This window comes from Mya arenaria, chromosome 4, assembly GCF_026914265.1.
Source record: "Mya arenaria isolate MELC-2E11 chromosome 4, ASM2691426v1".
Lineage (NCBI taxonomy): Eukaryota > Metazoa > Mollusca > Bivalvia > Myida > Myidae > Mya > Mya arenaria.
Window position 1 is genome coordinate 30,614,198 of NC_069125.1, and position 26,559 is coordinate 30,640,756.

General features: G+C 34.6%; 1 protein-coding gene across 4 annotated transcripts in view; it reads left to right on the top strand.

Annotated features, from left to right (window-relative positions):
• Positions 1 to 26,559, top strand: part of LOC128231268 (transmembrane protein 132C-like) — a 55,771-nt gene that overhangs the window by 16,722 nt on the left and 12,490 nt on the right. For all 4 annotated transcript variants that reach the window (XR_008260333.1, XR_008260331.1, XR_008260332.1 and 1 more), the window contains exons 4-6: positions 8,513 to 8,711; positions 25,448 to 25,591; positions 26,042 to 26,244. Coding sequence is in view for 1 of the 4 variants with exons in the window: in XM_052943864.1 (XP_052799824.1) it covers positions 8,513 to 8,711; positions 25,448 to 25,591; positions 26,042 to 26,244 (546 nt within the window). In the remaining 3 variants the exon portion in view is untranslated. The remainder of the gene's footprint in view (positions 1 to 8,512; positions 8,712 to 25,447; positions 25,592 to 26,041; positions 26,245 to 26,559) is intronic.

Sequence of the window (26,559 nt, forward strand, 5' to 3'; positions counted from 1 at the left end):
TTGGGTTATTTAATGAATGGCTGACCAGACGCTGTACATCAAGCAGAAATTAATTTACTGTACTTTAGACCTTCAGACCTCAAGGCAGAGTTATGCCCCTTATAATTAAAGATTGCCATTGCTTTTATTTATGTCTGGCAATTTAATGATAGACAGAATTGGTATTATTCCTGATTTTTAGATTCAGCTGGCTTCTTTGCCCAAATGTTTCCACTTTTGGAAGGTTTTGGGCAAATTACACCTAAATTGGAAGTGCCTACTTATTGTGACATGCCTTATTTCTTTTTATTGACACATGGCGGTGAATCAAAGCATGGCCTTACCATCATAGATGGTTGGCTACTTTCCATATTTATAGGTTTTGAAGCTGAATGGTTTGTGATTCAAAAACAGACTGAACATGCTGGATAATCTTGTTTGTTTTTTTACATTTTCACCGCATTGTTTGTAGACATTCAAGGGTTTTGGTCACTTTATTGAAAACACAGTGGTTACGTTAAACTAATTTTAGTTTTCTTACATGAAACATAACTTTTCTTTCAAGGTTGATTAATGTTTGGAACTTTCTCCCTATATATGGTGTTGGGGGTCGTGAAGCTCTTAAGGAATCAGTGTTATTTTGCATGCAAATAAGTCAGTTGACTTTTAAAGAATATATAGAGAATTTAATTAGTGGTCTGGAAATTTAGTAGTCTTTGACCTTATAAACAAGAACTTGAGTTATGTCCCTTATGGTTAGAGATGCCACTGATTTTGTTATTGGTCAGCCAATTGATATGGGGCTTAAATCAGATTACAGTAGCCCTTTATAATTATTCTATAATGACCTATGTATTAAAACATTTTGAATCCCAGGGCCGTATAACAGAAGGATCTTGTCTTTGAACTTTTCCTAAGGCCAGAGTTTTTTTATTTTTCATCTTATGGGAAATTTTTCAAAAATAAGCGCCAGGAGGAGGGAATAATTAAAATTAAGAAAAAGATGTCGAAAAATGAAAATAAGATGGATTTTCCGTATTTTTTTTCTCTTTTTTTCGAAAACATTTATAGAATGTAAGTTTTGAAGTTGTGCACACTTGTTTTGTACTCCATACTGCCTGTTGTATAATATATCTGTATAACAAAGTCAAAACAAGATGTCATTTTCACAAGTTAAGCCACAATAATGCACCCGATGCAGTCAATTGAATTGTAGCCACGCCCCCCCCCCCCCCATCCCACCCCGCAGGTCAGGAGAATAGCGGGGACTTTCAGTCCAGCCAATCCTTGGTAAAACCAAATCTTGCGGAGACAAACTACTGGTCAAATCCCCGCCAGATTTCCCCGCACCCCGAGGTAAGGCCCGTTTCTCACTATTTTCGGCGCAAAAACAAAACCACTGCATTCACTTGGCACTGCGCGGCCACCTGGAAGGTAAAAACACGGCCCATTCCTCTCGTTATCCCCTATATACCCCCGGATCTGTGGGGCTGTGGTTACAATTGACTGGTGCATAATCTGGTGCATGATGCACATTTAAGGAACTTTTTTTAACATTTGGATATTCATTTTACTCCCTAAACGCCACAAGTAAACTGATTCTTAATATCATTTTGGGTACATATATTGAGATAAACAACACATCTGAAGAAATTTAATGTCTTTGATTTACCAAAAAAGAAACAAGGTATGTAACTCAAACTTACCAGATTTCACAGTAGAGTTTTTTTAGTTTCTTAATCAAAATACAAATAAACCATTTTAAAATGGGTGACATGAAAAGAGGAGCCATAATGCCCATCATTAAAATGGTATGCAATATGTTGGTATAACTTTATTGTCTTTAGACAAACAAGCCAAATCCAATGTCACATTTGATCGCGTCTTCTGTAGTCGGAAACTGTACAACAAATTTCAATTCCCAGTGTATCTTCGTGTAAACAGGTCTACACACAGAAATTTTTAAGTGATTTTATGCTTTGGTATAAAGAAAATGCAATTCCATTCCGAAATATCACAAAATGACAAATGCACTGATTTTATGAACAACAGCAGTACAAGTCTTCAAATTAAATCCACTTTAAAATTTCGTAAAAGGTGGCCATTTTCCTTACAAGCGCTTAATTATGATGATAATAAGCAAATTTCAAGTTTTATTTTCATCATGGTATATAATATGCATGTGATATCACAAAACAATGAAACATATTTCAGTTCAAATCATAAGCAAGAAGCGCCGGCTTCCGCCATCTTGGAAATTGTGCCCGATAATATTTTGTTGTTGTGAAATTAGTATTAGGTTAAATAACACTAAATTTTATTTTCTATCGGAGATTAAAGAAACGGGCGGCGGAAAAAATAAAAATAAAGTTAGGAATTTGAATCTTTTTCTTATATGGGTTTTGCAATATTTAGGAACGGTGCTCCGTAAAACGAAAAATAAAAAACCCTGGCCTAAATATAATATATACAATAAAATATTTTTATTGAAATAATATTATTCACGGTACCATTGTTTATCTTATTATTAAAACTAATATACTAATGGCCAAAAGTCTTGTCCAGTCTACAAAAGCTACAATATCCAAAACTTTTGTCCGGTCTACAAATTAAAACTACTATATCTGTTTTGTTTTATATCGCACACTCATAAGTTTGGTACCAATGGAAAGAGGACATTAATATGCATTCCATGAAAAAAGAATTTCGGAATTTGAGCCAGTACTGCTGGTACAGTAGTGTGTTGAAAATTGGCATTGAGGATTTTCAAGGAACAAATGAAACCCATACCCGACACAACTTTTGGCCATAAGTATATTATTCTGTGTACCATTGTTTATTTACGGTTATCATGTGACTTGTAAATGCATGTGTATCTCCATTAGTTTAACAGTAATGAATATTCAACAATAGACAAAGCTCAGCTCCCTTTTTTTTCGCAAATGATGTCCCTTTTTGTGACATGTGTTTCAAGAAGTGCTGCCTATAGGCATCATCTTAAGCACTTCAACAGACTTGCATTATGGAAGATGACACCGCTACATTTGTAAACAATTCTTCCAGCTGCTTTCAGCCATTTTTGTTTGCCAGGATGTTGCAATTATTGCGGAATATAACCAAACATGTTGACTATGGATAACGTTTTTTTGAGAATCATTTGACTTTTTAACCCTGTTCACAGTAACTATTTTAGTTTCATTGAATAAGAAATGAGGATGAAAAGGAAAATAAAATAAAACTGAGTGATAACTCCTTAAACAGCCAGTACTCCTTAAACACAGTACTCCTTAAACAGCAAGTACTCCTTCAACAGCCAGTACTCCTTAAACACAGTACTCCTTAAACAGCAAGTACTCCTTCAACAGCCAGTACTCCTTAAACAACCAGTACTCCTTAATAAAACAGACCTTAAAAATCAGTACCCCTCTAAAGGCCAGTACTCATTATAAAGCCAGTACTCATTAAAAAGCCAGTAATCCTTAAAAAGGCAATACTCTGATCATCGCCATCTCTCCTTAAAAAAGCTCTGTTTAAAGCCAGTCTTAAAAAGCCAGTACTCTTTTTAAAGCCAGTACTCCTTAAAAAGCCAGTAGTCCTTGAAAAGCAACTGATCTAAGTTGGAGTTCAGCCTCAGGAATTAATAATAATAATAATAAAAAAATAATTAAAAGTTTCCTGAAATTAAAGGCAGATAATACTGATCACATTTGGTAATCCGACTCATTTATACGAGCTCTCGTGGGACACATCATAGAACAATAATAGGAAATGCAAAAGATGTAATTGCAGTTAGGCTTTCGGGGAATGTGTGATGAATAAATTCTTGTATTATTGTGGATAACATTAACAGAGAGAGCCTTGATGGAGCTATATTATATAGAAATTAGGGAGAACGAAAAAGGAAACATTTATGATGGTTCCAACATTTCCATTGATTGTGCATAAGCTTTAACAGCACTTCTGCTCCATCAAATGTGTAGGAGACTTTAATCAATATTTTTGTCTGGGACCCATGAATTTTGCTGAATAAAGCATAGCTTCTGAATTCTGTTGGTATAGCAACAGTTTATTTGGATGCAAATAGAATATTGTACTTCAAAGACAAACCCCGATTTTGTTACAAGAAACTAGGAGTCTTCAATAGACTTGCTGCCATGTTTTGTTGATGCCCAAGGGATTATTCTGTCCAGATATCTGTGAAATGTTTTCAATAAGTTGGATTTTAAGGCAACTCTAAGGGAACTATAAATTATTGCTATATTTTCATCCCGCCAGCCCCCTCTTTCTGGCCACCTAATTTTTATTGACTCAAATATTTTGTGTTGAACTAGAGTCTGTATTTGCATATCGGTCCGGTACTGTCCGAGAACAGCGTTCACTCATACCTACGATGTCAATGCAAATAACCGCGGAGGGAAACGGAGAGTGGGTCTTACTCGTTGAGTGTACTGTATACAAGAAAAAAACAATTTCATTGCAGTATGTCTTTTAGTCTGCTATGTCTAGAATATGTGCTGCAAATGTGCAGTAAATTAATGAATGTATTATAAGAAATGCCAAAATAGAAGCCTAAGAATCTGGTTTTAATTGTCCATGTGTTTGTAATGATGTCAGTATTATATACTTCTATCAAAAACCGTTCCAAGATTTTCCACATGAAACTATACATACAGTACACTCAACGAGTTAGACCAACTTTCCGTTTTCCTCTGCGGATTTTCGCTATCGCGGCCAACACAATGAATTTATTGAATGTGCGCGTTCCTCAGAGTTTGATTTTAAGGCCCTCCCAGGATGATCAGTCGACCAAATAATAACAAATGCGGCGTTCCTCGGAGGGGTAAACTCCGTGAAACTCTGCGGACACTTGATAAGAATCACGCTAAAGTTGATTTTTTTATCAATTTTTTTTTATTATGACGGCTCCAAAAATTGCTATTTTTCTTATTTACGTATTTAACGCGAAAAAGGCTAGGTTACTTTAACACATTTTCGGAAAACAAGAGGTCAAACACGCGTTCAAAGTTCAGAGCGCATGGTTGAAGGCCTTCTTGCCTTTTCTGTGAAAAATTCCCTAAAACGTCATAGCTATTTTTAACCACCAATTATAAATAGTATATTTTATATATTGTATTGATCATGCGCCTGACGTCAGAGGTCATGGTTCAGAATTGTTTAATATATCGGCTGTTTTATGATGCAGTACAATTAGTGGCAATACATCAATGATTCAATGTTTACTATGAACAAGTCAAGACAATATTCAATTGGCGTTTACGGACACAAATACAAATTAAACGCTGGTTGGAATCTTGTACCATTAACAATGTACATAAGCATAAAAACAAATAACTTCTGAACAAGAATGATTTCTTGCTTATCTGATTAGTCCCGGAGTTCCGCTGCGGAGTCATAAAATCGGATGATTTTTAACATTACCGTTCATATTAATCTGGGCGGTAAACCAGACAATCGGAGGAACTCGGTGGGATTTTAGGGAGGGCAACAGTTTTACCCTCAGAGGAAGTCTGCGATCATCGACTTTACCACTCGGAGTGAGCGAGGAAAGTGGGTCTAACTCGTTAAGTGTACTGTATATATTTACCGTTGACAAATGCCCAAATTGTGGAGTAAGAGTGAAAATGCAATTCCTCGATGGCAAAAAATGTTCAAAAAAGTTTTAAGCTTCAATTGATCTGAGAATCAGGTCAAATTATAAAACCATTGGGAATATAGAAAATGATAGTTTAATGATCTTGACTTATATGTCCTTATTTAAAGGTGCTTGCTGTATTAAGTTCAATGTTTTTACCTTACATGTCCTTGTAAACGTGCTTGTCAATGAAGCCAATGAAGCAACACAAATATGTTCTGGCAAATAAAACAGCATAAAAATGGAGGAGAATCCGGGTAACGATCTGATATGGATTGAATGAACTTTCCATGAAAAATATAAATAACAAAAAAAATGTCCCATGCTGGCATGTTAAATAAACAAAGGCCTGACACTTCTATATGGACATATATGGTAATACCTGTTTACTGCAGCGACAAGTTTAGAGCAATTCTCATTTCCAGTAATGTGTTTTAAATGGATATTTGGTTGATATGTTTCCGTTAAATGCATATTTGAGAGGGGCAGAGCCTGTAAATTGCAAATAAAAAAACATAATGGTTATGAGAGTTTCATAAGTATTTACATGAATTTTATGGTATGGCCTTAAAAAGAAAACTTCAGTTTGGTTAACCTGACCCTTTTTACAAAATGGGCGCTGATCCTACCATTTTAATAGAATGTCGATTAAAAAAAACTCATTTCGTAAAAATGCCATTTCTGAAAGATGACAATATTGTGTCAACATAAAGCCTTAAAAAAGTCCCACCTACTCAACCTTTTTCGGGGAAGATGTAACCCTAACCACACAATATTTTTTTGCTCAAGTCATCTCACAAGTATGATTAGGTCATTTAATTTTCACAAAAAGTCTGCAGTGTCAACATGCAAAAGCTTATTTCAAATTGGCCAAAAAAAAGCCCCAAACTGTTCGATAACAATGTTATAGGTACGGTAGGCATAATGTATTATAGGGAGGGCCCATAACTCTGGCTGTAATAATTGCTTAGTAACAACCCTTGACCAATTGAGAAAAGCCGACATCCACTACAAGGGATAGATGTATGAATTACTATCAGGCAAAATAAAAGGCTCTTTAATTGTTTCCACAAACATCTCAAAAGATTAATGGGTAGGTAAGGTAGGCTTAATTTTAAGCTCGACTATTCAAAGAATATGGAGAGCTATCCTAGTCACCCGGGCGTCGGCTTAACCACTTATATTAAAGTTTGCGTACCACCTCAAATATTTTCAAAGTCTATTGACATCTGGCTTTGAAACTTTGCAGGCTTGTTCACCATCATGCCCCCAACCTGTACACAGGAGGAGGTCACTGTATCAAGCATTTTGACAGAATTATGCCCCTTATTTGACTTAGAATTTACGTTAAAGTTTGGGTACCACCTCAAATATTTTCCAATTCAGTTAATGTAAATATCTCAGCACATCATGTATTGCATGAAATCTAATCAAACAGTGATCCATGCATGTTTCACCAAAACTTTTCAATCCAGACACTGAAAAGCGGTGGAATAGTCGAGCGCGCTGTCTCTGTGACAGTTCTTGTTCATTTTATTTAATTTTTTTTATTTATTTTTTATGAACCAGGATTCTGTACCAAACCAACATATATCAGGGTATTTTACTATTGTAGAAAATTTTAAATATAAAATGGTCAAATTTTAACATGTTCATTTCATTTATTTAGAAAATTACTAAAAAAAGGCACATATCGATCAAACCACACAAAAAAATGTAGGGTTGGATGGAAAAAATAGGGTCAGTTGGGTAAGAAGAAACAAAGATTGATTTTTTTAACGCTGATATACTTAAATAAGTACCTTTTTGATAAAGCTGAGGCACTGTTTTACCTATCGTAACAAGATTTATGTTTCAGTTCGCATACATTTTAAAAGTTATTCAAAAGTCTGAAATAAATGGTGTGTGAAGTTGAACAGCTTTTGGTGTATTTTTATACTATTTATTGAATATTCGCTTACTACAAAATGACTATAAAATAGAAGAACGAATTCTATCATTTCGACTCCAGGAGATGAAAATCTCTTCTTGTGAGGGGTTTTATCCAATTTGTAATGAATTATACTGTCTGTCAGTTCTATGAATTTTGTTACCTTGTTATGAAGCAGTTTGAAGATTAATTTGTTAAACATATGCGCTGAATATTAATGAGTTACAGATCTCGAGACAGGGTCTTGTGTGGTACAAATGACATAGTTTTGTCACTATTAAAGAGTTGTTGACTTAATTTAAATAAAGTAAGAATGGCATTCAGTTGTCATATAAGAGCACTCATTAATTTATATTAGGCGAAAACAATTAATTATTCAAATCAAGTTTTTCTTCATATTGAGATAGGTATTGTTGAATTGCACTGCCGATGTTTGCTTTATACAAGTGTCAAAGTTAGTTCTATCTGTTATGGGTTATTCACCTTTGGATGTTTTGCTCCCTTGGGCCTGGCAGTGCTTGGACACCCAGGGATTTTAGACAAAAGTTAAATTTTGTTATCTAAATCTGGATCCTGGAGCCAGAGCTTGGGTAATTGTCACATTCAAATGTCTACTGCTGCCGTCGCCCCACATGTCACATATTCAGTCAAACCCGTGTGATCAAACTCCCAGGGACTGCCAAAAAAACCTTGTGCCTTGCAAAATTTGATCAAAGCAGGAATGCTTATGTTCGGTATAAAGAAATCGGTCCTTTACATCAAGTTTGAGCCAACAAGGAATTCAAGCTAAGCAAGTTCATGCCAATGTGTTATGTCTGTACTTGTGACATCATGATATAATTGCATTCATGTGAATGATCGATTACCAGCAGAATGTTTTGGTAAATCATTGATATATAAACTTAAAACAATTCTCTACAAATTCTTTAAACATTTTTTTCTATTTTCAGCATACAAGACGTGTTTCGTTGGCAGATGGAAGTCGCTGAGGACACTTACGACACCCGAGACCTGGGCCGCGTAGTATGGACGATCGAGTATCAGCAGAACGGCCTGCGTAAGGAGAGCTATCTTGCGAACGAGTCTAAGGTTGTCAAACAGATTAACATTCGCAGCAAAGACATGCAGAGACTCGTACCAGTTTTAAAGGTATGCTGGTTGAATTAATTCTTTTTAGTGCGTGCAATTCAAAAAAGGCATCAGTTTATTATGGATGGCACTTAAAACAATTTCATTCATAAAAATAGAGTCATATGATAGCTCTTGCTAAAGCAGTATTTTATTCTTCCAATAAATCTTAAGAATAAAAGATCTAAGTCAGACAAATTCATTTAATATTCTGCCCATGTCTCTTGTCTGGCAAAATCGGAGAGAAATACAATAACAGAACACAATGTATTATTGACCGAATAATTTCCAGGGTTAGACTCCATCAATATAAAAGATGGAATATCGGCTATAAACAACCCTGTAATGTTATTATTATTCAGTAAAAGTCTGCAGAGATGTTCCTATGAGCCTGTTGCTCTCGATTTATCTTTAATACTAAGATGATGCATAGGGGGACTTCATGCATGGCTATCTACCATGTCATGACAAGTATAAATCCTGGGAGCTTACCATATTTTTACGGGCAATGATTGTCACCAGGGGTGAAAGGGTCATTTGAGGGGCGAAAGCAAGAACGTTTGAAATGGTGTCGGAATTAGATGAAGATAGATCATTGTTGCTCTTGCCACTTTGATTTGTTGTCTGCAGTGAGTGTTTGTTTGATGTAGATTGGATAGGGAATTTTCCTCTGGAAAATGGGTTTTTCTTGGAACTGAATGGCAAAAATGGCGACAGGTTCATTGCTCACAGAAAAACAGTTGAAGAATTGTCATTTTCTCATAATAGCTTTCAGGGCACAGGGCCCCCAAACCCACCCTCTGGAGCTCTAAAGATATCTAAATGTACTTTCGTGTCAATTATGGTTGAGAAATCATGCCTTTTTTAGGGGTTTCGTGAGAGAAGGGATGAATGTACGTGGTAACAGCCTTGGTGTTGTCTTCATAAGCAGTGCCATTGTCACTGATGTCATTGTTGATGATGATAATTTTTAACTATGTTGGTTGTAACTTTAAAACTTTAAAGGGTATATGTAAATTAAAGTTGGTGCACAGATTTACAATGGAAAATATGTGCCTGTATAAACAGCCAGTCACATAACTCTGGCTGAGCAGTTTGTAGAGTTATGCCCCTTTTAAGAGAAAGAAAAAACATTGATCATGGTCATCCACTTGAGTTGTTTTCTTTTAGTATATTTGGTGTAGAGAAGACATGGTTGTTTTTCTGTTTATGGTGTCTATACCCAGGGCTTCCATGAAGAATTTGAAACTGGAAGTATGAACTTCCTGTCCAGCAATTTTGGAAGTTTTTCACTGAAATGTGGAAGTTTAAGTCTCCCGAAAACGATATCTTTTTCCACTATTTTTCAACTAGTATGTTAAAAAACATATAAATTTCAACCTTAACATACCAAATTCAATGACTTATACTATAATAATTCATTTTACTTAAAGACTAATTGAAAGTGTGACTATAAAAGTAATATTGACACATTGTATTGATTATAAGTATCTTCCATAGCCGAGAGTGTAAGATAGGTTCATTCCGACCCGAGCGTAGGGTGTTTATAGCGGAAACGAGGTTTACCGCGAGGGTCGGGATGAACCTATCTTACACGAGCAGCTATGGTAGATGCTTTTTCTCCCACCTCAGTTAAACAATTAAAGTAAAAATGTATTTTTTGGCTGGAACTCTTTTGTGCTTAGTGAAAATAATTGCGTATGGATATACGATAGCACGTGGTTGTCGTGGATATGCACGCAGTGATCTAGTTAATGTTAATAGTTAGATCGGTCTTTTTAAATAGTTCTAAGGAGAATGAAGAATTATTTCTTGAATTGTGCGTGAAAACTGTTTTATGGTGACATTTGAAGCGAGAAATAATTAATTAGCGTTCTAAATATTACCATAAGACAAGATTTCCTTGATGCTACAGACGACAGTCTTCAACAAGGGAGGTAATTACAATGTGTTGACCATGAAAAAAAAGTTCCATCTGGGCATTTTATCTTCGCCTGTGGGCAAGATAAGAATATCTAGCATGGTTAAATTATTGGATCTACTTATCTGAGGTGGGAGAAATTTTGAACTTCCAATCTTTCTACTTTGGAAGTGATCTTCAAAATTATGGAAGTTTTTTTAACTTCCAAGGAATCGATTTTGGAAGTTTTACCCATTTCTAGGGAGTAATATACTTCCACACTTCCTTTAATGGAAGCCCTGTATACTTTTGTGTCTCTAGTTCATTGTCATTATGGGGGCCCTGACCAAAATTGCCATGTGCCTCTAACCAGGATGTATCCCATCTTCATTCAGGGGGGAAAACAAAGAAGAAAATGTTTGAAATGTAAAACTTTAGAAGCAATTGATTGGACCCAGTGCCAAGAATATTTATTTGTTTTACTATTTTCAAAGCAATCAATGGAATAGCTATATAAATATCCATAAGATAAGATATATCTGTGGCTGTTTCTGGCCAATGAATTGACTGATCATAAACTGAACGACACTTCTGGAAACATTGTTCTCTAACACATAAAGCTGTGATTTGTTATAGAAAGTGCTATGGTGATACAGTACCAGCTAATGGCCTTACTGACAGTTGTTAACAGTTCATTTATCATCTTGGGCCTGATATATGTATGAATTGAGCGGACTGTTTTTGTTAAGGCTGTTCCTGGAAGTATTTTTCGCTAACTGTTGTCATCCATATCTTTGTGATATCTTACAGTTGATTAAGACTTGATAATTAGTATTGTAAACACATTTAAATGCAATAACTTAATCTTAGCCCAAATCTAAAACAAAATCAAGATATTCAAATAAAGGTTTGACAAGTTTGTATAATTGTACACATATTGCCAGAGACATGTATACTGTAAGGCCCTTAACTCTAGCTTTAATATTAGTTTAGTTATGCCCCTTGTTGAACTTGAAAAAAATAGACGTTGGTTGCGTTGGCTCTGCAGCCCACTTGTTACAAATTTGTCTTGTTACAAATTGTGCATTGTCTGTGAAAGAATCGTTAAGATTGGTCTGTTTTATACTGAATGTAAACATTTCCAATTATTGGCAAGTTTTTCTTGCCTTTTATTTATAAGTGCATTGCATGCCAGGAAATATTTGAATATGGGAAGTTTCTGTGATGAATTTGCAAAATATATGACAATTGACTCAAAAAACGTGTCTGTCATGTCCACTGAAAGCTTTTACTATGATTAGTTGCAAGAATGTCCCTGGTTTATTGAATTATCGCGCAGTCGGAATATGACCATAGACAGATAATATAGAGAATGGAAAGTTAATGGCCTCTTCTTTAGTCATAAAAAAGATTGTATTATATGTATTCTGAATTTACAATAGTAATTTCGTTGTCAAATTTTCTCAAATTGAACAAGTTTTACTATGCATTAAGTCGGAACACGACATTTTACAAAAAAATGTATGGTTGACTGGCAAAAGTAATGCACAAAAAGTACTAAGAACGGGGCTGCAATTGATAAATTGTTTGTTTGGTGTTACCCTACGCAATTTTCTAGGTGTGACGAGGTAGGGTTTTTTCTTTTAGTTTCTGAGGACTTTATTTCGAATGAAAAAAACAACAAAAGAATTATGACCCACGGAGAGACTAAGAAATCATCTTTGTTTGCGTGAATTTCTGTGATTCGTTTGGGAACAACAAACAAACTATTAATGGTGGCCTATAGTGAAATTTCTTTTATAAAATGTGTGCATTTTCCTGCATTTAAAAGTACATAAAAATTGTGAAAATCATGATGTTGACATTTTAATGGTCATTAAAGATATCCCATCAACACTTAAATTAGATTTCAGGACTATATATCCAGTTGAAGTATTTGCATTTTGTCATCACTTGCTTTCAGGGCACAGGGCCCCAGCACATCCCCTGGAGCACTAAAATTATCTAAGTGTACTTTTGTGCATTTTTGTGATTTGGTTGAGAAACAATTACAAACTATTCATAGTGGCCTAGTGACATTTCTTTAGTAAATTGTGTGCATTTTCCTGCATTTATAAGTACATAAAAATTGAAAAATCATGATAATGACACTTTAATTGTCATTAAAGATATCTCATCAACACTTCAATTACATTTCAGGACTAAAACAAAGTCTATGTATATCAGTTGATGTTAATTGTTATTTTGACATCACTTGCTTTCAGGGCACTGGGCCCCCACCCCCAACCCAATCCCCTGGAGCACTAAAAATAAACTAAGTGTACTTTCATATCGTCACCTTAGTGCAATAACTCAATATCTGCTTCTATTTCTATATGCAGTTATTGAGTTATTGCACTAAGGTAACGATATATTTCTGTGGTTTTGTTGGGAAACAGCATACTATTCATGGTGGCCTCGTGACATTTCTTTGCTAAAATATGTGCATTTTCCTGCATTTAAAAGTACATAAAAATTGTGAAAATCATGATGTTGACATTTTTTATTGTCAATAAAGATATCTCAACATTTTAGGACTATTTCTAACTCACTTTATGCATTTAATTCATGATAATTTCAGTTTTAAAAATATCTGAGAACAGAATTTATATTTCCTTAATGTTCTTTATATTTCCTTAAACATTAATTTTATCTCAAATTATAGCTATATATTTGATTATCATGATGATATGCGTTCAAAGACCTTTAAGTCTGTATTTTAAAGCTGCACTCTCATGGATTGACCAATTTGACAACTTTTTCAGTTTTGTCTCAGAATCAGCTGATATTGGCATCAGTCTTTTTGAAATAAGTCATATAGGATAACACACAATAGAACAGATCTCAATTGTTTAGAAAACTGCCAAAAGTTTCATTTTTCTGAAAGCGTTAGTTACGCTTTAAAAATATTGAAAACTGCGATCTGATCTTTCATTAGCAGTCTTATATTGGTTTTCAGACATTAACACATAGTTTGGCTCATTCCAAGACAAAAAATTAAAAAGTAGTCAAAACGGTCGGTCAATCTGCGAGAGAGCAGCTTTAAGAGACCTTGAGGATTTGTGTGCTGGAATATTGGCTCTAATATTAATGCTCTTGAAATAATTTATCAACACATGTTGTAGAAAATCTATACTTTCTCTGAAGTCTCTCATATTATTTTTTACTCCTTAGAGTCCAAATTGTCATACATGATATGAATATAGATGTCTTTCACAAGACCATAATATTTGTGATTCCGAACGTCTCTCAGAAAGTTCTGAGGATGATTTAAGCCCATGTTCATGAAATTCTTATGTTGTTATTCCATGATTTTTTGGGGATGAAGCTTCGCCAAATAAAAATCTATTAACATAAATAAAAAAAAAAAAAAATTTTTTTTATTTAAATGGTCAGAAAATAATTTATGTAAAAAATCCATAGAATTAAATACAGTTGAACCCAGGAGTGTGCGCTCGAACTCCTAGGGGCGAGCGAAAATACCTCGATTCTTGGGAAGTTCGAGTTAAGCGTGAATGTTATTCTTCAGCATAAAGAAATAGGTCCTTTACATCTTGGTCATTAAGCAAACCAGGAATTCGAGCTAAGGGAGTTTGAGCCAAGGGGTTTCAACTGTACCTCAATTTAAATTCCTACACTACTATTAAAAAATCAAAGTCATTATGTCTTCCAACAAAACCAACATTTCATTATATTACCTTACAGCCAGACATCATCAGCATAAAAATAAATAGAAATTTAGAAATTGCATCGAAATAAATAGATATTCCAAAATTGCTTGGAAATAAATAGTTGCGGAAGTAAATAGTTATTCTGAAATTGCGTGGAAATAAACTGTAATTGTGAGGAAATAGATATATATATTCTGAAATAAATAGCACGGAATACAGACTTTACTCATGTGAGAATGTTCAAGAAATACTCTGTTGTTTGTATTATAACCTGGAAGATGAGATTCCCAGAAATACTGGAGATGCCACAGTGAAATTCTGTCAAAAAACGGTCTTAGGGGAATGTTTGCATTAGCTTATTGAATTACAATCGATAATTTGTTTCTATAAAGTTGCTGACAGTAAAATTCCTGTTTTGAATGCTAAATATGTGGCCTTGACACTTTCTGAAGAAACAACTAGGCCAAGAAAACGGTTTATTTGGGGTAACATCTTTTTCAAAAACAGGTAGGGTAGGTATGTTTCTTTATCATTTAACGTTGTTAAAGATTTTTTTTGTGTAGAGCTTTAAAGGTTTTAAACTTAATTATTAAAACACACACTACAATATATTTATTTTTTTAGTATGCATCATTTTCAAGTATTTTTCTTTCTGGATAAGAAATCCTTGACTAGTGTCCTTCTTGAGAGTCAAGGTCATGTCTCCATGCGGGTTAGAATCTATGACCTATGTCTGAATGTCAGATGCAGACAGCTACCAATAGACCACTAGACCATAACCATCCCTTAAATTGTCCATGGTTAATGGCCATTGGTGTACATGGTGCCAATAAACTTTGCACAGATGTAAATGGTGGAAAATGCTTCCTTTTCCACAGATTAAACCTTAACATTTATTTTTTTATAAATAATCACCCGTTAAAAGGTCCACAGATTAAACCTTAACATTTATTTTTTTATAAATAATCACCCGTTAAAAGGTCAGGTGTGTTTATTTAACAGTCAATTTAATTAATTGGAAACATTCACTATTGTCTGAGACTCCTGAACTTCCTATTAACAAGAGTAAACTGTGTGGCCACATCTTGGAAAAAAGGCAAGAAATTAATCATACATAAAGTTCCATTTTTATTGTTCCCCATAGAAGGTCATAAAATGTTCAGAAAACAACAAATCACCAGGAATAACTCTGATTACTGCTATTGATTCGAGATGGTGATCCTGGAAGGCGAAATAGGATGATAAAGGCCAGAAAATGACCGTTTTATTGGGGCCAGTGGACATTTAATTGAGCGGCTCTTGACATATGTGGTGTCGTCCACACTAATCAAGCCAAATGACTCATTTCGTGAGTTTGTATGTGTCTCATTTCTTATGGGTGTTTTTTTCTGAGATTCTGCAGAAGAATGGATAATTTGATATTGTTTAGAGTTTTCATGAGCGTTAATATGTTTTTTTTCTCTCTACGTTAGCAGGGTTCCCCCTGGGTTCTAAAAAGTTGTCGCCACTTTTTCGCGGGGGGTTAAGGGGGCCGCGATAGGCCCCCTTACGGGTCCAGGGCAGCGCCCTTGTGGGGGCCAAGGGGGCGAAGCCCCCTGAAGCTCATGGGGTTTAAGCATTTTAAGAGCCTTAAATTGCATTTAATTAGCACATTGTCGTGCAAATCATAACATTTTGTTGTACATGAAGCACAAGATATTAATAGCAAATTGTTATTCTGTTGACAAAATTCATTGTATATGGACTAGTATATAAATAAAAAAATATTGCAAAAAATGTGACATAAACATCAATATGTTGATTTCAGTCTAATGCCTGCATACAATAAAAGAATACATTTGTGAAATTATGAGATAAATTTAAAATAAATGGAAACTCAAAGAAATATACATTGTCAAACTAGGGCCATAACTTTCCTAATAGAAATTTGTCTACCTACTCCTTACTCCAGCCAACATATTAGAAGCCTTATCAAATGGGGTTTAATCCTATTTATTTGATTTCTGTTAATCTTTTTGACACTTTTTGAACTCTTAGAATGCTGCATTTATAGCAATTACAAATTGCGACAAAACCGAAAGCAAGTCTATTTTTAGCGCGTAAACGTCATTACGAAATTTGCATATCACGTGACTTTCCGACAACATAAATACGATTTGCATATTTAAAACTAACACGATAATTACGCAACAACAAGGCTGTTGAGCTAAATATTAAAATTGTTTGCTAATAAGAGACATAATAGTTAAAGGATGTCATTGTTTGTTCCGTGAAAGCAATAAAATTCTGCAATAATTAGCGAGGTGTTGACTGGGCCGTGACTGCTTGCCCTAATTATCGGATTAATTTTTGTTGTCGCACCAGCAGATGCGCTTGATTTATGACAGTGACAGAATCGATTATCATGCAGGCCGCATGGTCACCACTTACGTCATTTTAAGAAAATATTTTAGAAAAAAATCGTTGTCGCCATAAATTCGCCAAATTTGAAAAGTTGTCGCCACTTTTGCGATTTTGTCGCAAATGGCGACAATGGCGATCGCCAGCGGGAACCCTGGTTAGTATATATCTTGTGATTCTTCTGATGGTTTAATATTTCTTTATAATTTACGTTTTACTGATTTACTGAGTATAATAGTATAGCAAGAAAGTTCTTTTGTTTCCGTGAAAGAATTTCTGACAAATCATTGAAAAATTATTTTTAAAGTACTGTGATCGCCGTAAAATTAATGAGATTATATATTGACAATGAAATAATTTAAGTTATGAGATGTAATTTATTTTCATGTTACCATACTGATCTTAAATTCTTCCGCAAGGAAAAAACATCCCCCAAAACGCACAAAATGCTTTTATGATTATATAGCTGACTCAAAAGTATATGCTATTAATTAATATGGTTCTAAGGTACTTAAGTTCTTTTGAAAGAGTATATAGTGATTTCAAAGGAGCGTTTAAAGGCCTGTTCAATGAATGTCCAATTCATTTTGTGGTGCAATTTCCAAGTGTCATGAGAAATATATATTAGGATATCCTTGTCACTTTATTAGTTTCAGATTTCTAACAAGAATATCAAGTGTTTGACAATTATTTAGTACGCTTTCAGTCCTTTGATGGTATGACAAATCGATACTTCCTCATTTGCCTGTTTTTGAACAAGTCCTTTTAACTGCAATTTGTTTTATCCCTTTCATGTGTAATACTATTCCATACCATTCCCAATTATATAAAAGCCCGATATCTTAATTTTTGTCTTTTTTCTTAAGAGTTTTCGTAATCAGATTTTTAAAACTATTCATCATAGCCGATAATTAGAGAGTTAAAACACAACAGGGTTTTCTTCGTTTAATCTTTTCTTTGTCAGGTCATTAACATTCCTGCTATTTTTCTGGTATTATTACCCATGAATAAAAGGATTTTAAATAAGATGAATTGTTAACTTTACTAATGAGCTGATTAGCTTTTGTATTAAATAATTCTGTGTTGCTGCAACTTCTGTGAGTTCTGCTGACAATTTTTGTCCTGAAATTTGACATTCCTACTATTTTTCTGGTATTATTACCCATGAATAAAAGGATGTTAAATAAGATAAACTATTAACTTTACTAATGAGCCGATTAGCTTTTATATAATTTTGTTGCTGCGACTTCTGAGTTCTGCTGAAGATTTTTGTCCTGAAATTTAAGATATCAGTCTTTTTTTAATGGGATTTTTCTCTCTTGTGCTTGTTCAGTTAATGTTGCGATTATCATTTTCTCAGCAGCTGAGCATTGTCAATGGCTAGGGCGTTTTCCAAAAAAAATGATAATGTTTTTGCATTACTTTTACAACCGTTAAAGCTAGAAATTTGATACAAATGTTAATTTCGCCTGGATGATAAATATGAAATCAGAGCTTAAAGGATTTTTTCAGATTACTGAACATTTGTAAATAATGTTTTTGGCTTGATCTTTGCATTAAAAATGATAAAAAGAGTACCCTGAAATGAAATAAATTGCTTTGATAATATTTTCATTAGGAGTCTAAGCCCCTGTGCCCTGCTTGGAGGCTGCATCCCTTTGTAATTAAAGTAATTTTTTCGGCATTTGGACATACGATTAAATTATTTGTTTCAATCAATTCCATACTTGTCAATTGTATGAAACTCCATCACATTAATTAAATTTTTTCATGAGTTATGAGCCTTGCTTTTCTGTTGGACAAAAACATGCTCCAGATTAACATGAAAGCCTCTAGACACTGGACTAAATGGGGAGCTGGACAAAACATCCCCCGGACAAAACATTCCCCGGTCAAAACATCCCCTGGTCAATAAACCTCCCGCTCATTTTTGTATCATTTTTGCAAGGTGGAAAAAAACACCCCTTAACCCAAACACCCCCACTCTCATATAGAATTATTTGTTAAAGATTCCGTATAATATGTATCATTTAATTAAACATGTTTAAGTTATTCAAAATAAAACATTCACCAAATTGGTATAAGGTTTACAGATTGATAGTTGTCTATATTATAAATGTGAAGTTTTTACATCATAACCTTCGGAGCTGGTTTTTCCGCCTTGTTAAAGGGTGTTTTAACCCTCAACTAAACCACATGTTAGTCATCTTTATTATATGCCATTTATGTGACAAGATTAACCCCTGGGGCAAATATACACTAGGGGCAAATGTTTGCCATATAAATGTTTATACAACAAGATTCAACCCTTGGAGCAAATACGAGTATAAACCAGGGGCAAATGTTTGTCATATAAACGGGGTACAAGATTCTTTTGTAAGGTACAGAATGTCTGGGCCACATTTTCTTGTTCATGTAATCCTCAAGTACATATTACTACACAAACTAGGGTGTTTTTTCATGTTAAACTGTGCATTGATCTTACAAACATTCTGGCCACATAACAGTGTTGTGGCGCAATAAAATAGCTGCACCGGAGCCGTGAGGCTTAAAATACAGCTACTTAAAAGGCCGATATTGTTCCTGTCCCTGCTTTTTATGGTGCAGATTCATTGCACACTGCCTATCAACAAGTTGATTTGCAGTTATTCGGTGAGCTTTAATGCAGAGTGAGGTCAGATAGCCCTTTTAAGACAAGGAAAGGGAAAAAATGTGTTTTGAAGCAAACTTCTGCTATACCCTTTTGGAGTTTGACAATACCTTATTTTTACCAGGTCTTTTTTTTTTCAAGAAGAACAAAAAAGAGGTATTAAGTGTTGTCATGACTGTTTGTATTAAAGGTAGTGTAATCGTTCAAACCTTTTTTTTCTTTTTTTATTCAAATGTATACAAAACAAATCATACAGCTAAACATGGAGAACATTTGTTATAAATTATATCAAATACATCTTTTGCTTATGAAACTAATTGTTTTGCTATTTTTTTATATAAAAAAGGCAGGCCTTCCAGGGTTCCTACTTTTTCCAACTTTTCCTACTTTTTCCTACTTTTTTAACAGCTTCCTACTTTTTTCTAAAAAACTCCTACTATTCCTACTTTTTTGAAAATAAAGTCCGCAAAAATATTGAAGTTTCACTTTGTGCTAGTTTTATTTGCAGAAAATGAACAAAAGATGTCAAACTGGCTGGTTTCTGTTGTTGAAAGGTGTGGCAACATGTTCCACTTTGACGTGCATCATCTTTTCACCCACACAGTTCAGAAACAGAAACCGACCAAGCATCATTCACTTAAATATTTAATGTGGCATATAGAATGGTATGATTTTGCATTAAAAACATCTCCTCTAGGTAAGTTAATAGCTATTAATAATTACATATTTAACCAAAAATATTCCTCCTTTTCCTACATTTTTTTGTAAAAAATATTCCTACTATTTCCTTCTTTTCTGTCAGAAAACCTCCTACTTTTTTCCTACTTTTTTGTTAGTGGCTGCTGGAAGGCCTGAAAAGGGCAAGGGATGAATAAAAGAGAGATGTACAGACTGGAATTATTCAAATTTAACTTTGGCCATAATATTTACTCAGCAAATTGTTTAAGATATTAATGCCAACGAAAACGAGTAACATGATGTTGCCTGATTTACAATTATACACATGTGTACTGTAAGTATAATCACCCTTGCTTAATTAATTACTGAGTTACGCCCCTTGTTCATTTGAGAACTAATCATAAACATTGGCATCCAGTTGCAGTGCAATAATAGGTATTTTAAATGAGATGCAAGAACGTAATAGTTATTGCACCCATAACGCCGGTTATCAAAATAATACATGAGCTCTTATGAGCTGTAATCAAAATAATACATGAGCTCTTATGAGCAGTAATCAAAATAATACATGAGCTCTTATGAGCGGGAGCGTTAGTGTATATTTTCACCACATGCATGGGTAGCTGGTCTCAAACATTACTGTTTTGTACTATGTTGTGAAGATCAAAATTCAATGCCTATATAGCATGCAGTATAAGGAATAGCGTTGAAATTTATCCTCATGCTAGTTAGCGAATGGTCAAGCTCAGCTTGCTTGTTTTATTGCACCAGTCAATTGTAACCACAGCACCCCCAGGTACGGGGGTATACCGGGGATAGCCGGGGAAATGGGCCATGTTTTTACTTTCCGGGTGGCCCCTCAGTGCCGGGTGAATGCGGTGGTTATGTCTTCAAGCCAATAATAACGGGAAATGGGCCTTACCTAGGGTCCCTGGGGTGCGGGGGCATTTGGCGGGGATTTTACCAGCAGTTTGTCCCCGCAGGACGAGGAATTTTACCCGGGCTTGGCTGGACCAAAAGTCAAAGTCCCTGCTATTCCCCGGACCTGGGGAGGCCGTGGTTACAATTGACTTGTGCATTATCATTATGGGAGTTAATGTATCTATAGACGATAACAAAGGGAAACAACCTCTGAGATGGTAATAATCATGAAGTTGTGCCCCTTCCAGGATTTGATGTAGAGGGGGCATTAAGCGTAAGCTTAGATTGGCTTGCGCCACTCCCTCAGAATCAAAACTTATTTGGGTAAAGTCTTGCCAGGAGGGTTTGGGGTACTCCCCTGAGATAATTTTAAGACGATAACAAAGGGAAATAATTTTTCCTCTGAGATGGTACAATTTAAAATCTATCATTTGATTAAGATGTATTTGCTCCTTTAGTGCACTTGACTTAAGTGACTCAATTTTATTAAAAAGGTATACAAATATATGTAAATTTATTTTAAACTCTGATCATAGATATCTATTAATTGTAACATTAATACCGTAAAAAAAGGAATCATTTTTTTAAACAATTTCATTAATGTGCAAAAAAAATGTTGTAATGACATTTATACTCCCCAAAAAATATTCAATAATAGTGAACAATTTTATAATAGTGCAAAATATGTTTTTGTGACATTTATACTCCAAAAAATGCAATCATTTATATGAACAATGTTATAAAAGTACAAAAATAGTTGTTTTTTTTATTCTTAAAGAAGAATTAGTTGTTTATATGAACAATTTTATTATTGTGCAAAAAAAATGTTCAAAATTGCTTCTTTATGCTAAGTGTCGCTTTGACTTGGTGAAGTCGCAGATGGTAGCTGATTAAAAAAGTTTTTTTTCTCCAATTTCCCTGCACAAGGTGTAACGAAGCTGTTGAAATCCTTTTGATGTTTACTTCAATTACGCCCTAGAACAGATGCAGTAGTAAACGCGGAAAAGTTCTAAGTAACTTGAAAAATAAAAGGGTTTAGAGGTTTTTCCTTCTGAAACATAAACTGCAGAACTGCTTTTCAAGTCCCTGGATATTGATAAGGTCTGAATTGTAACTTTGTTGCCCAAAAAACATTCTGCAATGCCAGAAATAAAAATTTGACAAAATTATTTTTGCTAAATAGAAGTATGTTTGTTCAGTTATTTAAAAGAAAATGTTATCAGCGTTGTCATCAGCAACTGAGTGTCATGCTAAAACTTTGACAATAACTTGAACACATTCAAGATTCAAACATGTTGCCAGAGGCACGACGCACATGTATAGGAAGGCCCATAACTCTGGTTTTAATAATTATCAAGTTGTGCCCCTTCTTTGACTGGAAAAATAACAGTATGGACAGGCATTGGAACCGCAAAGCCCTTGATTATTGTAATCGCATTAACATGTCTATAGAATGTTTAAGAATGAAACCGGAAAAAAACTTATTGATTTTTTTGACGCCTAAAGATTATCTGTTGTATACTTACCCAAACAAAATGCCGAAAATGCAACAGAAAGTGTTGGAATGAAAAGGTGGTATTTGCTTCTACATGGCCGCAGTTGTATGTCTATTTCTTCATGTATATTTCCTGTGATCAGATCGGCAACTACTGCTTGTGTTTGCAATTCTTCGCCAGACTCAAGAACTGCTAGGTTTTCTGTGGTAAGCGATTCTAAGAAGCTGAACTTGAGGGGGTGAAGGGGGAGGGGGGTGGGGGTGTAATTGATTAACTTCATTTTAATTCAAAACTTTCTATCATAACAAACTTAGTAGCATTAATGAAGCCATTAGTCTTTGAATGCCCTGGTCTTTATTTGAAGCTGAACTTGAGGGGGTAAGGGGGGGGGGGGGGGGGGAATTAGTAAGTAAATCCATTCTTATACAAAATATTCTATTATGACAGTATCAAACTATAGTAGCATTACTAAGGTCATTAGTCGTTGAATGCCCTTTTAATGTTGCCGATTTTCAATTACCAAGATAGGAAAATAATGAAGACGCCAGATAACGGGGAAAGGCACTTCATGGGCATTATTTACTTTGCTTCATCTACACTACTACCAATGACTAATATATTACGACTTTTGTTTGCAGATCTTAACAGTATCAAAGCAACTGTTTCAAATTACCCCTCCATTATAGATTTATAACAATCTTTAATAGGTGAAAGAAAAGAAGAAAAAAAACCTGAATCATCGTGCATATTTGTCCCTTGGTGTTTTGTAATAAGACAGCGTTTGAACTCTGAAATCTGTGGTACAAGTTTTATAGTGGCTCACCACCCCAATTTTATTGCTGTATTTTATGTTATTCTGTGATCATTCAAGGCTTCAAAATTGCATCCCATGACCTTAGGTATGTGTTCGACAGTTGGTGTAAAGTTAGATTTACTTTGATTGTCGTGTACATGAAGTTTGTAGACAGAAGATGTAGTTTGTTTTTGTCTACAATGTAGTTTGTTCTGTCAACCAGTATGTTCCTTTTTGCTGACTGTTGATATTTGCATTTTTTTTGCAACGATTTTGGCTATTCATTGGTGATTAATGTATATCTTTTAAAGGGGGGGGGCAATATAGAGGACCTTTGACAGTGTGATTCCCAACAGTTTGGGTTTTGACAGGCTGCTTGGTTAAACGGCCATCTGGGAATCTGACAAATAGCCTTGGTTAGATTTTCTATCTCAAACCCCAGGGGGGGGGGGGGGGGGGGGACTTTGACAAGCTCTGTAAGACAGCTTTCGACTTGGCCAGATTTTTCAGTTTAAATCCCCTGGGTATGCAGGGGGGGTAAGGGGGTACTTTGACAGGCTCTGTAAGACAGCTATTTTGGCCAGGTTTTTCTGTCTAAATCCCCTGGGTATGCAGGGGTGGGGGTGGCGGGACCTTGACAGGCTCTGTAAGACAGCTATCTTATCCAGATTTATGTCTTAATTCCCATGGGTATGCCTGCTGTAGAAAATCGAAAGGTGCATTATTTTTAATGAAAATGTTTAGATTTCGTTGTTGTTGTCACGTCTCTAAAATTTTCTCAAACACTCTTAAATCCTTATAACAGTATAAATTGAGTTTTGTATGATTTGTTATTCACACTCATTCACTGAAAAATACAACACACAAAATCACATGCAGTTAAAAATTGCATTTTCTGAAACTTTTCTGTCCTTAAAATTATATGATGTTGGTTTTTGCTTAAACCCGAATTTAATGAAGTGTTAGAAGTAAAAATCGTGCAGTGTGCTTATTTTTATGTGCTTTTTACATTGCAAGATAACCAAGGCGATAAAATACAGCATCAAAATAGTGAACCGTAATGTTTTTCCACTTTGTCCTCATTTGGGAACTGAATTAACTGTGTTTTAAATTTTTCCAAATATCAACAAACCGCAATGTTATGTAATCAGTACTTCATGTTATATTTTGATGTCTTTTAAATGTTTTCATGCTTCATGTGACAATTTCGTACTTGTTTAAATACTGAGTGTATCAAAATATCTTGTAATAACATATTATTGCCATCACATGTTTGGTGAAAAAATAACATGAATGCTTTTTTTGGCGTGGAAAAATGACAAATATTGAAAATATTTAGATGTAAAATAAACACTCCCTCATTATGTATGAATGGGATAATTTTGTCAAAGGGAAGTAATTTATGAGTATGAAATACAGGTTCATTTGAAAGTGTTACCTCCCTTTTAATAGTTTCTGATAAAACAAATATTTGTTGCAGTCTGATTCGCTAGGATGCAAGTCTTATCCTGCTTGATTATTATTATAAAGGATCTAGGATGTTGTCTATTTTAAGAATGAAGATAAATTCACTTTCATTATTTTAAAATTCCTGTGGAATGTGTCCAAGGTAGGAAATACCATAACATCAAAAATCTTATGGAAATTATCCAAGATATAAAACAACAAGAAGCCACCTGACGTACAAGCTTTAGAACATAATTTTGTAGATCCAAGCCTTTGAATAGTGATTTTGGCAAAATGGAGCATTTCTGTTTCATTTTTAAATGATTTTTAACATTACAGAATGTAAAGTTTAATTCTTTGTAAGCATGTACAGCTTATTATAAAACTCAAATTATTTATTTATATACATGTAAATGGCATCTGATTCTAAATCATTAGTAATTGTACAAAACATCCTATAGAAACGAATGAAGTTTTACATGAGTGTGTATATTTTACAATTATATAATAATACACAGGAATGTTGAAACCATTGAAACAAGCCTTTATTTTTATATTGCACATAAAATTGATTCTTTGAAAATGAATGAGACTCTTTTAAAGGGAGTTTGTGAGGACTATGACAGTTATTTTATCGCTGTTTTGTCAGGGGTTTTCTGGATTCTCAAACATTATTATGCATTCTCATAACATTCTCTTATAATTAATCGAAAAGACTCGAAAAAATGAAACAAGTAAACAACAAAACTTTTGTCTATTTCAGGTGACAGAGATCCTGAATGTTGCTGTCCTGAACGGAGTCAACCAGGAATACGCCCTGAGGATCTATGCTGTTGATGACATAGACAGACTGACGGATGTCACAAGAAACACCAAATGTCACTCTGTGGAGGTGGATGTTCTGAAGGTAAAAAATACTTTAAAAAGATATGACTAGCAAAAGTATTGCATATTTTATATCAAGAAAAGTACTTGAAGCGGTTGATGACTTAGGCAGATTGACAAATGTCACTAGAAGCACCAAATATCACTCTGTGGAAGTCGACAAGGTGGCCATTAAAAATCTAGAATTTCGCTCTGTTTTCTGCAATAGGCATAATGTTATTGTCATTTCTTTTGGAAAGATCTAGAAATATTTGGGTAATCTGTATTCAAAAATGTGATTAATGTTATTTTTAGATATTTAAAAAAAGCAAGAAATAACATGTTTCTTACCAAAGTCTCCAATAACTGTACATTGTCCATGTTCAAAGACAGAGCAGAGAACCTAGCTCGGACAAAGTCCTGTTCCTTACTACGTATGTACAGACAACATCTATTTCTTTAAAATATTCATAAGCAACAATTTCTTCTCTAGGTATCCAGTGACTGTTCATCAGTTTATGTGGACGGAGCAGAGAACCGAGGGTCACACAATGTCACAATTATAGCCAAGTATGGACAGACAACAGCGTTCCTCGATGTAGCCGTCTGGGTGCCTGAGGAGAGGCTCGATCTTCAGCTCTCCGACACGAAACTGAGCCGAGTGAAGAACTGGAAAGCCCATGAGGATCCTCATAGGTTGGTGATGGAGGATTGGTCTATATATTCATAAAAGTATGGATGCAAACGAATGGCAAAATTCATATTCAAATATTCAGTTATTCTTTTGATTGAATGCGAGGCTGCTTGTCCTACTGAACGACCCTCTGTTGAAACTTTATACATAACGACACAGTAGTAGACAAAAGGTTTATTATTTTATTTATTCAACAAAAAACATCGAATAGCGATTTTGACATTTGAGTACCAAATGTTCAATGAAATATTCGAATATAAGTTTGCATCCCTTATGTTTTGTATAATTACAACCATTAAATCAATTAATTTCAACTT